General features: G+C 32.8%; 1 protein-coding gene across 1 annotated transcript in view; it reads left to right on the top strand.

Annotated features, from left to right (window-relative positions):
* LOC113511491 (uncharacterized) overlaps window positions 1–13,519 on the top strand; it is a 47,045-nt gene that overhangs the window by 32,567 nt on the left and 959 nt on the right. Inside the window, exons 2-8 of the mRNA XM_052901496.1 lie at window positions 2,910–2,991; window positions 4,554–5,073; window positions 8,060–8,168; window positions 9,335–9,417; window positions 11,229–11,365; window positions 12,237–12,417; window positions 12,798–12,949. Coding sequence (XP_052757456.1) covers window positions 2,910–2,991; window positions 4,554–5,073; window positions 8,060–8,168; window positions 9,335–9,417; window positions 11,229–11,365; window positions 12,237–12,417; window positions 12,798–12,949 — 1,264 coding nt within the window. The remainder of the gene's footprint in view (window positions 1–2,909; window positions 2,992–4,553; window positions 5,074–8,059; window positions 8,169–9,334; window positions 9,418–11,228; window positions 11,366–12,236; window positions 12,418–12,797; window positions 12,950–13,519) is intronic.

Below are 13,519 nucleotides of genomic sequence, written 5' to 3'. Positions count from 1 at the left end.
ACTCCTTGGATTTTACATGGTAGACTATCACACCCATGATACCCACCATACGTAATTATTTCCGAGGAATATACATGCTATATTTCTAGTGTGGGATTTTTAAACAAACTGTGTTATGTACTCGATATGCAGTAATACTGGGATTTGCTAATTTTGCAATACACTTACTAAGTTACTTTAGTAAGCATTCCCATGATCAAATATATGATATTTGTTATCGTTAACTAATACACACAATTATTATTATTTATTGTAGTTATTCAGTTGTTATTTTTAACGTCAGTTGAATGTAATCTTCGCTCCATCAACAACTCGTCTCATTATCTCGCAACACAGTTCTTATAATGCTCCGTTTTTTATCGTCTCATCGTAAATTTCGTCGCTTTAGGCAGGGTCATATTTTCTCAGTTTTTGTCATGCTCAAGGGTAGCGAAGATACAACAGGACTTTAGTCAAATTAATAAACTGAATGGTGGCGTTTTGCGATTTAATCACATGGCTACAGTCTAATTCAAATTTGATTAACCTCAGCTTTTCTCAAGACGAGACTTTTATTTTTAAATATATTCGTACTCAAATTCAAGTAATAATACTATAGGATATAAGAAACTGAACACTACTTTTTTTTTAAAGAAAAACTTTAAAAGTTAAAACTGTCGTTTTTTTTTAAATATTTTATTATATAAATTATAACTTATTGTTACCTTTGATTTCATAATAGACCTATGTAAATAAACATTTATAATAGACCTTTAATAAATAGCGAAACTGGAAAAGTTAATTTTCAAAATAGCAAAATAGCTTTAAATATTAATAACAAATTGGTAAATTCCGACACAGAGGTCGCGCATACATTCGAATCTTTTTTACTAATATATTATACGACACAGGCTTAAAACTTCCCCGTCTGCTGCTGAAACTTTACTAACAGACAATGTTAGCAAGTCATCATATTTAACTTTAGACATACATCATCAGTAGAAATAATGAAAATATTCAAACAACTTTAATAAAAAAACAGAGGATTATATAATATATATAATACTGGATAGTATATATATATATATATATATATATATATATATATATATATATTCATACCGCTTTTTAAATCTGGAGATAGGAGTTTTATAGACCTATATCCATACTCCCATCATAAAATTTTTGAAAAAATAATCCTTATGCAACTTGTCAATTATTTCAATTTAAATAATTTAATCCATAGTCAATTCGGTTTTTCCATCGTAACTACAGACGCAGGTTTATTTGCTGCACAAAATGGATTGATTTTTTTTGTGATAAGGCTTTTGATTGCGTTGATCATAATACATTGCTAAAAAAACTTGCTTTTTATGGCGTCAAAGACAATGCTTTAAATTTAATAAAATATCTGATAGAATACAGAAAGTATAGCAACGCTACACGGGTCAAAATACCTCAAGGATCATATTTTTATTCCTAGTTTACATTAATGATTCCCATATGCCATGCAGGATAGATGCGGCATAGTATTGTTTGCAGACGATACTTCATTGATTTTTAAAGTTAATAGAATGACTAATAATTATGACGATGTAAATAGTGCTTTGCGGCGTCTCCTGCACTGGTTTACAACTAACAATCTTATGTTAAACGCTAAAAAAACAAAATGTGTTAATTTCTTTCTATCTAAAAGTTTTAATACTAATTGCAATATTAAATTAAATGACGAATCTCTCAAATTCATAGACTCTACTGTCTTTCTAGGAATCACACTAGATAATAAAACACAATGGGGTGCACAAATTCAAAGCCTTGCAGCGAAACTAAGTTCAGCAGCTTTTGCCGTGCGTAAAGTTAGACAGTACACTGATACTGATACTGCTAGATTAGTCTATTTTAGTTATTTTCATAGTTTACTCTCTTATGGAATATTACTATGGGGAAAAGCGGCAGATATTAAGAATATATTCATATTACAAAAACGTGCCGTTCGAGCGATGTACTGTATGAAGAGTCGTGACTCATTAAGAGAGAAATTCAAAGAGGCAAATATTCTCACCGTTGCTTCTCAATTTATATATTCAAATATTCTATATGTTCATAAAAATCTTGACTTATTTCCAAAAAACAGCAATATTCATAATATTAATACTAGATTTAAAGACAAACTTGCTGTCCCCAAGTATCGTTTAGAAAAAGTTAATAGGTCTTTTATGGGAATAGGTATAAAAATTTACAATAAGATACCAAAGGATATGTTGGAATTACCCTTAAATAAATTCAAAACATCTGTTAAATCATATTTACTGAGCAAAGCCTATTACTCACTAAACGATTACTTGAATGACGAGTGTGCATGGCAATAGTTGTTCATGCACTGAATTTTCATTTAATGTTAGACATAGACACCTATATAAATATACATTGTAAATAAACTGGCTTTAAAAAAAAAAAGTAATTCAATTGTCCCAGTTCTTCTCAATTGGATCTATATACCGAACTGGACGGTATTATAAAATTATAATGTACAAATTTGACGTTCATAAGCGGCTAAAATGTCCTACATGAATAAATGATTTTTGAATTTGAATTTGAATTTGAATTTATGCAGATAGAGCATTGAGCCTCAAAAACGGGTCAACTTTTTGTCAGCTAATTGCCAAATTTGCTGACTCGTTTTTTTTATCAATATTGAATATGTACTTAACCATAAAATGTATTTTGACGTATTATTTAATAACGAAATTAGTGTCTACGCATTAAAAAAAATCATAAATCTCTGTTGTTAAAGGAATCACTCATAACTATTATATCATATCATGCAAAATTGTATGAAAAAGTTGACCCTTTTTTCGAAGTATTTCTATGGAAACACTCTATATATATGATCTAAGATATATATGATATAAAGATTCATGTTGTTTCAGGGTTTGCTAGGATGTAGAACAATGTGTGCGCCGGCCACCGCGGCGCTCCTGCTCGCCGCGCTTTCCGCCTTGCCTTGTCGAGGTAATGTATGCTTTATTATACAATTGAATACCAGATTGTCCGGTTGGACATTCTACTGTTTCTTATCAAGAAGTAATTAATTTTCACATTCAAGAACCTAAAAGGCTGTGCATTTGCAGAAGAATTTCCTTCCAAAATTACCCATTATTATACTTCTACTTCTACCAAGACTTTTCCTAGAAATTAAAATAAAGCATAGGATACTTCAAAATAGACATATGAAGATTAATATTAGCAATGTAGAAGTAGCTATTTTTGTGTTGTATGTATATATTAATAAAGTCATATATTAATAAAGTCGATAAATCAAAATATATATCTGAGGGAGATATATGTACGTATATATGTAAGCTATTAAAACTCTATTCTATTCGCTCAGAATCAAATTGTCTTGGTATAAAGATAAATAAAAATACTGAAACATTAACAATTTATATAAAATAATTACGCAATGTAATCGCAGATATTATTCGATTTACAGATTAACAATATTTCATTGTATGTTTCATAACAAACTTAAGTATTAAATACATCTGTTTTTTTTTCGATATCAAGAAGACATTTATTGGGAAAGGCTCAAATTGTCATCTCGGAAAATTCTCTGAAATCTATTATTCCCAGCTGAAATATTTATCCTTGTCCCTTGAAACTGTTTGTTCTGAGTTCTATTTTCAAAGAAACTGCTTCGTGCAAACGCTTTTGTAAACGGTGGGCCATTTAAAAATATTTTCCTATTAGCACAAACGCGCTACTCAGAAATTAAATTGCAAGATCTGAAGAGACCCCGTATTCCTTAAGTGTATTTATTATATTTTAATTCAACAAGATATTTTAAATAGAGCGTGACTGAAGCAACGTCCAAATAAAATTTATTGTACAAAACCTTCGCTGGCTTAGATTTTAATTCTCTATTAGGAAAATTAAAAATATATACGAGTATGTGTAGAATTGCGCAAATTTATTTAATTTCGAGGAGCAGTATGAATTAAAAATAGTGGTTTCAATGGAAATAGCAATTTATTTTGGAACATTTATACAAATAAAATTAAACGAAACTCTATATAAGTAATCTATACAAGTTTGTAAACTGTGGCTTTTTGAATATAGAATTACAATAAAATATACGAGTATATTTAAAATATGATGCTATCATATTTACTTTTTATGCTGGTAATGAAATTCTATAGGATAATTTCAAATAATTTAATTTAGAAGTGATTTCAATTTTATTCATAATCTATACTAATGAAAGAATGAAAAATTTGGTTGTTTGTTTGTTCATTATACATAAACTCAAAAACTACTCAGCCAATTTTGACAATTCGTTAACCTATTGAAAGCTACATTATCTGAGAGTAACATAGACTTGTATATATTCTTGTATTTTTTCTAAATTTCAATTTACCTACGCAAAGCCGTGCTGAGTTACTAGTAATTAATCATACAGAATTATAGCAGCATTACTGAAATAGAAATAACTAAGATTTCATCCAGAAAATTGAAACCCAAGATAAGACAAAAAGATCTCAACATTATATAAAACAGTCTCATTTCTTTTCTAGGAACTGACGCCGACACAGTTTCAAAATTATTGAATGAAACTGAAGAACATCAAGAAATTGGAACACAGCCCACTGTGAATAAAATCTATCAAATACTTTACGCCAACTCCGACTTACATAATCAAACTGTCAATAACATTAATTATTCTAGTCTTAATCTTATACATAATTTTAACTTCGAATTAAGTACTACAGCTCCAGATAGAAATGTTGAATGTTGCCACAATACTGATAGTGATGATAGAACAAATAATGTAAGTGTATCAGACGAGGGTGCTAATGTAGTTGTAAACGATATAAGTTTAGAACAAAAGAGAAATAGAAATAGGCGAGTTGTAAACGTTATAAGGACAGACGAAGTCACTGTGAGTGACGTGAGGTTAATTTCAACTGTAACAGTGCCAAGTTTAGCACCGTTTGCTGAGAAGAGACGCAAGCCCGGAGAAACTGGATCGAGTGCACCGCTGTTGAATTATATATTCGACACATATTCCAACACACATCAACATAGGAATCATAAGTGAGTTCATTTTGTTACTTATATCATTCACATAATTAGAGACCAACTTGAGAGTAATAATATAAGCTATTCAGAAAGTAAATATCCCTCTAGTGTTCATTGCTAATAAGCAATCACCTAACAAGAGAGTGCATGTATAAAACCGATACCCTCTACATTACCTTATATCTGTAAAAGTCAAGAAATAAAAATAATATTTCAAGAAATAATAGAGAAAATTGGGAACTCTAGAAGACGTCAATTTTACTGACGTCTTTTAGAGTTCCAAATCTTTTCTACAGATATCACAAATGTTAAACATCACTTACAAAAAATAGTAGTTATTCCGTTCCATATTTTACCTTGTTAGGACTAGGAAGTGAATAAAATTGGAAGGACTAAGAAACATAGATACATTTTTATTGTAATATCTATAATTTTTAATCTCCTGCATTTAACATTATAATACGAGAGATTGGATTTTTGTTTTTTATTATTAATTATGTAGAAGGTAAAATGATCACCTGGCTCAAAACAGTCAAATGGATCATGTAATGTTTTTAAAAGTGACATTGAGACCGAAATAAATTGACAGTGATATTTCCTATTCACGAACGTCAATTTACTGAAACGAGAGTAAACGTAATTAAAAATACAAATGTATCCGCGAACAATTCGTTAATTATAAACGTAAACAGTAAAATTAGTTTCAATATTGACATTTTACAGCAAATTTACTCTTTACGCTGTTTATTTATGTACAAATTCATAATATTTTTATTTGTCTTTGCTTACAACCTACCTCCAAATATTTTTAAGGAATGATGCGTAAATAGATATGATTCACAACGGTATATATTTACGAATAAATCGAATAGCCTTCTGATGATAGAGCTATTAATAATTATATACTAACATAATTTATTGCCATGTGGTCCCGGCATAGAATGAACTACCTCCTTCCTTTCCCGTGGGGGACAGATAATGTATTATCTGTCCCCCACGGGGAAGGAAGGAGGTAATAACTAAGCCCTAGATGTCGTAAGAGGCGACTAATGGAAGTTAATTGTCGAATGATAACCAGCAACGTCTACCTTAAAACATCAAAAAAACCTAACAACGGTTGCCAATCCGCCTGCCAAGCGTGTCAAATATTGGTAAAAATCCCCTCAATAGGGGGAGGCTCATGTTTAGCAATGGACAGGTAACAACTAGTATAAAATAAATATAATAAAACATAGTTTTCAGTATCATACTAACAAATAATTGACTTTTGAATTACCTGGAAGATAAATAAATTCTTATTATTTTTATAAAAATATTTCCTTGCTATCGTCACTTTTATTAACATTTGAATCTTTTAGGGTGTTTTAACACAAAATCTGTATCTACACTATAACAATATCTTATCTTCTAGTTAATGAAAGCTAGGTAGGTGAGCTACTGCTTCAATTATAGCTACCTAGTTAAGCTGTTTATGATTGAAACCACGGAACCAATTAGGATTACAATCTATCTTTCATGGAAACAGATGGCTTATTCTCACCAAAGCCTCTTGAGTATGTCTCTTCGAACTGCGATTTTAAATATATTTTGTCGCGATTTCAAAGTTCTCAATTTGACGGTATTTTTAGGGTTGATCTCATATTAATTTTGTCGCTAATAATCCACAAAAAATTACAAAAATAAATTTTTTTTTTTTTTATACAACTTAGAATGGCAAACAAGCTGACGGCCCACCTGATGAAATGTGGTAACCGTCGCCTATAGACATGAGCAGTACCATGGACATAACAGGGTATACTGTTTCATCCATGATACCCCCCATACGTTGCCATTCCTGAGGACTCAGGTGTTATTCCTCTGTACCCAGTAAATTCACGCTATATCCCACCCTTCAAACCGAAACACAGCTATGCAAACACAACTGCTTCACGGTTGAAACACGAATGGGATAGAGGTACCCAAGCAATTGACTTTTGTACAAAGTCTCCCTCTGGTGAAATATACATAGATAGAAAAAAAAAGAAATATAGAGGAAAAAGAAATACTATTTCCGTTAATTCTGGCAACGAAAATTGGTTCAAAGTTATTTGCAAGATTTGACCCAAATACTACCAACTAACTAACAAGTGAAATTAATAAAAGATTGTGAACAAACAGGATTTTCCTCCGCAAAACAAAACATTAACTTCGATCGTGACAGAATCAGTTTTACTTTTGTATTGATCCAATTCTAATTTTCTCGTAATTATCACCGTATTTTTTTACAAAGAATTGTCTTATCAATATTCTATATAATATAATATAATAACATAATATAATATATTTTAACAATATTCAATAATGCAACATTTTGGTCTGAATTAAAATGGGACCAACAAAAGTGTAGGTACTATTTATTTAGAAAGCTCAAAATTGGTATTTACAGTACAGTACAATACAGTATTTAAAATACAGTATAATATCGCTTAATAATGGCAGTTTATGGAAGAGGCCTATGTTCAGCAGTGAAAGGATGACGGTTTTTTTTTAATGGATGATAATGATATGGTAACTCCGGCCTGCGCTATCGGTATACACTGGTGGGGCACCAGTGAAGGATAATAGGTGAGGATGATTTAGGTCAGTTAGCCCATCGTGACGAATTCAACAAGAATTGTCTACAATGGTTTCCAAGGGGAACCACGTGGAGGTCGACCTAATAGGACATATTGCTAGCAATGAGGCTGCCAAACTCCATTATTAACAATCCCTTTCTCCCCACCATAGAGGGATGATGGTTGGTACGGTGATGATGAACGCTTAATTATGATGCACTAAAAATATAGGCTAATTTGGAATCTTCTTTAGGAAGTCGTTGAAAATGAAGCAATTTCATGTACATAGTCAGTAATATAATACGTTTATGTATCAATCGATTTAGTGATCGATATTAATATTGATTAATACCGATCTATTGAGATTTTTACATTTCTAAAAAATAAATTTTCATGTATTTATTTAGAGCTGGCAATGGCAACAGCATATACGCAGCTGCCGCTCCAGAAATAGAAGCCTTGGTTGGGTCCACTGCGCACCTCGACTGCAAAGTTGACGCACTGCACGATAAACTGGTAATAAGTATGTTCCATTCCGTTTATGATTGGTTTCCATTATTTTTTTAGTGCCAATAAAATATATTACCCTAAACCTTTTTTTTGGATAGACTTAAATGAACGGTAATCCCGCACGCGATTGATTTATACTGGCAAGGTATCATATAATGGTGCTTTATTCTTTATTTCATTAGTTTTTATAATACAATTCACTTTTTAGCAAAATTATTATTGTTTATACCAGTATAAACTAAATTTTTACTATCTTTGCGTTATAAAAAAACTTTAATTTAGTTAAAATTCTTAATTTTTTAGATAAGTTTCAGAAATTGTAGCTACTTCAGAGTTGATCCTATAATATTCTTAATCTGTACTGTCAAAAATGAACTATTTATATAATTTACCTAATATTATCTTAATAAATAATAAAAGATAATTAAATAGACTCTTTCATTTCCTTAACGGTCGGGGAATGGGTAGCAGCGTTCCTTTTAAAACACCACAGCGTGGCAATTATTGGCAAAACCCACTTTTTTTTATACAACTTAGAATGCTAAATAAGCTGATAGCCCACCTGATGGAAAGTGGTAACCGTCGCCTGTAGATATGAGCAGTACCATGGACATAACAGACTATACTGTTACGCCCATGATACCCTCCATGCGTTGCCATTCCTGAGGACTCGGATGTTATTCCTCTGTACCCTGTAAATTCACGCCATATCCCAACCTTCAAACCGAAACACAGTCATGCAAACACAACTGCTTTACGGTTGAAACACAAATGGAACAGAGGTACCCAAGCAAACGACTCTTGTACAAAGTCTCCTTCTCCCTCCCACATTATGGAAGAGGCCTATGTTCAGCAATGGACAGTTAACAACTGTATAGCATTAATATATAATAATAGCCGTGTGGTCCTGGCATAGAATAGGGCACCTCTTCCTAACCCGTGGGTGTCGTAAGAGCCGACTAAGACAGGGTGAGGGATGGGCAACAGTGTCCCTTTTATAACATCTCTAAAGCCTGACTGTGGTAACCAATCCGTTTGCCAAATGTGGCAACTACTGAAAAAAACCCCCAAGAGGGAGGCTTATGTTCAGCAGTGGACTGTAAAAGGTTCATATGATGATGAGGATAGTAATAATAATTGACAATTTCAATGAATGCAGCTGTTTTCTATAGGTATCATGGGTGAGACGAAAAAACGACGAGGAACCTATGGATTTACTGACCACTGGCACTCAGCAGTACACAGCTGACGATCGGTATTGTATATATTTTTAATTATCATTCACTTACGTTTAGATTTCGCTAATGAAGGTTTCCAAAACGTTAGGAAATATTTATAAATATTTAATGTCAATCTGATAATAGAATTCTCCCAGATGTTTCTTTTTATGACACTTAAAATGGTATACAAACTTACGACCCATCTAATAGAAAGTAAAAGAAAGGTATATTTTTGTATATACATTTACACACATTTAGAGATGACTAAGGGAACTTAATGGCCGAGAGATCGGCAGATTTTATAGCAACACCAAAAGTTAGTTATGCCATTTTATTGGCTACCTTTTTTTATGCAACTAAAAATGGCGAGCAAGCTGACGGTCCACCTGATGGAAAGTGGTAACCATCACCTATAGACATGAGCCGTACCATGGACATAACAGAGTACACTGTTTTGCCCATGTAACCCCCAATGCGTTGCCATTCCTTAGGACTCAGGTGTTATTCCTCTGTACCCTGTAAATTCACTGCCATATCCCATGCTTCAAACGGAAACACAGCTATGCAACAACTGCTTCACGGTAGAAACACGAATGGGACAGAGGTGTCCAAGCAAACGACTTTTGTACAATGTCTCCTTTATGTCTGTTTTAGATACCCTAAAACACATAATACGAACAAAATAGGTATTTGTACAAAGTTACAAACATTTGCAATAGGCTTCACAAACATAATTTTTGTAAATCAGATCTATAAACAAGTCCAAGACACTGCTTTAGGAACAGATATTTCATATCCTGTTTCCCTCTTTTTATTTTAAGATGAGTTTGCGCTTGATCCTGCCTCACCTGATAGTAAGCGACGATAAGATCTGAGATTGTGCGCTTACCCAGAAAATACTTACGCTCCGTCGACTCGTAGACAATTTTATTCTTTAGATGTTAGCAATAAGAAAGATTTTTCATGTTCACCATTAACTTTTTACTGCCAAGAGTTACAGTGAACATCCATGTTCTTAAACTAAAGTGCATATAAACAACATTGACCAGTTTTAGTGAAAAACGGTTTGTTTTGTTTGACATCCACCCGAGACGTGTTACATTTAGTCTGCGTTCCTTTATATGTTTTCTTTTTATTCCAATTTATCAACTTAAACTTTCTTTTTTACTTCTTATATTTATATACTCGTACTTAACAGTCAAATACTTGTTATAGTATAAAATGGTGCCTTGTTCTTTTTATGGGTGAAAATGGTAAGGTAACGGTAACTCCGGCTGCGCTAATGGGATACGCTGGCGGAGCACCAGTGAAGGGTGATAGATGAGAATGAAAACAGGCCAGTTAGCCCATCATGATGAATTCATCAGAAATTAACCATGATAGTTTCCAGGAGGAACCGCGAGGAGGTCGACCTGGTTGGGTATATTGCTAGCAATGGGATTCTCAGTCTCCATTACTAATAATCCCTTTCCCCCCAATGGCGCCTTGCTTCTTCATATTAGACAAATTGAAATATATATTAAAATTAGAAGATTACCTTCTTGAATTCATTATTTTAATTGACTAATAGCGAAAGGTAAAAATAATATACATAATTTATTTCTCTCGCAATCTAATATATTTTGAAATAAATTCAAGCATCATCAAATATTGTTTTATATACCTTTACAAAACTAAACCTAAGTACTGTAATAACCTAAGGCACCAAAAATAAACTGATATTTTCAATGGTATTTTATGATTTAATAGTAACATTTTTATTATAAGTTATTACTTGTATTATATAAATAACTAATGTAATTATTAACACATTTTCAAATATTTACCATTTCACTGTTCTTTGCAGGTACTCTGCTCGCTTTATTCCACCAGACATATGGAGATTAGAGATTAAAGAGGTGAGGCCATCGGACGCAGCCCACTACGACTGCCAACTGTCCGCACACCCGCCGCGCACTGCGAGAGTTACACTACTTGTGCCTGGTAAATAGTCTAATGTCTAACACTAACTATTGTGAGTCATACTGTATTGTAATTTGTTATTATAAAATCGTTTGTCTGGACTATCAACACATGTCCTCATAAATCAAGTTATCGAGAGGATCAATTTTTCAACCAAATTTTATTAAGATTTCTTAATTGTAGGTAAGTATTAAAAAATACGGTTATAACTTATTTAAAATATATAGTACTGCTATATCTACATATAGAATAGAAAAGACAATCCCGCAACTCTTAGCCATGTTCTTTGTACGCACCTCAACGGTGTATGCGATTGCGTGCATGTCGAATACACCTGTACTGCTCAGTTTGCTCCCATTTATCAGGCTATTCTGCGCTCAATTCTCTGATTCCTTAGCAACCAATTATTGATATTTTTAATGACAAAATTTGATGTGATCATGACCTATAAGCTCACTACATATTTTTGGTGACTATAAGTAAAGTGAACAATTTATAAATATATAATAGAAATTACTACATAATAATGAATGTAATGAACACACACAATGTATTTTATCTATATTTATTTTTTCTTTTTTTTTTTTATTATTTTTTCTACGGAATTTCGCGGCTGATTCTTGGCCACAACAGAAGTTGAGTTGTGACCATTTTGTGTTACTGTGACACACGCATGAAAGGGAAAATTGTTACTTATTTTATGCATTTTGTTTTTATTTTTTGTATATTTTTTTTTTTATCTTTTTTCACTGTGCATCTATGTCTCTTGTTGTGTGCTGTGAGTAAGGCAAATAAATTTTCTATCTATCTATCTACACTTATCTAAGAGTGCGCGTACACCAACCAATCAAAGCCTGTTTTTCTCGAAGCTGACCCAATTATTATTCTGCAGAGGTATCAGTGCGCGTAGTGGACGGTGCGGGTGCAGAAGTATCAGAACAAGTGTGCGAAGTTGGAAGCACCGTGGCACTTCGCTGCGAAGTCAGAGGTCTACGTATGGAAGGCGGCCCGTCGCTACTGTGGTACCGAAGGGAAGCGCTGTTGAATGACGATACCACGAGAGGGGGAATTAGGTAAGTCCATTCAACGAAGCTGTTTATAAAGTATATTAATTATGTGACAGTTTAAAAAAAATATTACACTAATTTTCAGCATTTGCCAGTAATTAGAAATTATGTTTTTTTTTTATAGATGATAATGGAATGGTAACCCCGCCTGCGCTATCGGTATATACTGGCGGGGCACCAGTGATGGATGATTGATGAAAGTGAAAAGGCAGGTCAGTTAGCCGAATTTAACGATAAATTAGTCACGATGGTTTTCAGGGGAAACTGCGTGGAGGTTGACCTGATAAGGTAGATTGTTACCAATGGGGACTAACCTCCCCATTACTAACAATCCATTTCCCCCTAGAAGTATATGTTTAAACAACACTTTGTCTTGCGCTATATAGTGTTCGTACGGAGTTCGGCGCGAACGGCGCCAATTCTGTGCTGCGCGTAGCGCGCGTGCGCAACGATGACGCGGGACGCTACACCTGTACTGTGGCGCGCGCGCCGCCGCCAGCGCCGCCGCCCGCGCACGTCCTCCTGCACGTAATTAAAGGTAAGTAGTACCTACTACTTGCTTCTAATATGTATGTATACTGTAATCTATTTTCACAGTACTGATAATAATATAATGATTTATTTAAGATGGTGTTTCAAAAACAAACACTGACTTCAATTGTGATAAAACCAGTTAATTTGATTTAAAAACTAGATTACTGAATCTATTTTGATAATATTCCTATGGTATCGATCTATAAGTATATATTTTCAGATATAAAAAAAAATTCCAAATAAGTTTTAACTGACGAAATTATGAAGTAACATATATAAAAAATACTCGCGATTTAAGAACCTCCTTGTTTTTAAAGTCAGTTCAAAATATAAACAAACGAATTATCGATTTAACCATAAGACAATTTACTGATGTACAATAGTAGTACAAATTAAAAATCTAATAATTGATTGAATGTATTGATTTGTTATTAATTTTATTTACAGAATATTTGTATGATTTCAACAAGATTTAAAAATCAAGTCTTAAATATGGGTATTTTCATGTAAACACTATCCAATATAAATAAATATGATTGGGAAATATGTCGTGTATATTTATCAATGGACATTG

The sequence above is a fragment of the Galleria mellonella genome, unplaced genomic scaffold (genome assembly GCF_026898425.1).
Source record: "Galleria mellonella isolate WM207_F2 unplaced genomic scaffold, CSIRO_AGI_GalMel_v1 utg78, whole genome shotgun sequence".
NCBI classification, from domain to species: Eukaryota; Metazoa; Arthropoda; class Insecta; order Lepidoptera; family Pyralidae; genus Galleria; species Galleria mellonella.
Note: the sequence above shows the minus strand (reverse complement) of the source record. Positions and strands in the feature narration are given on the sequence as shown.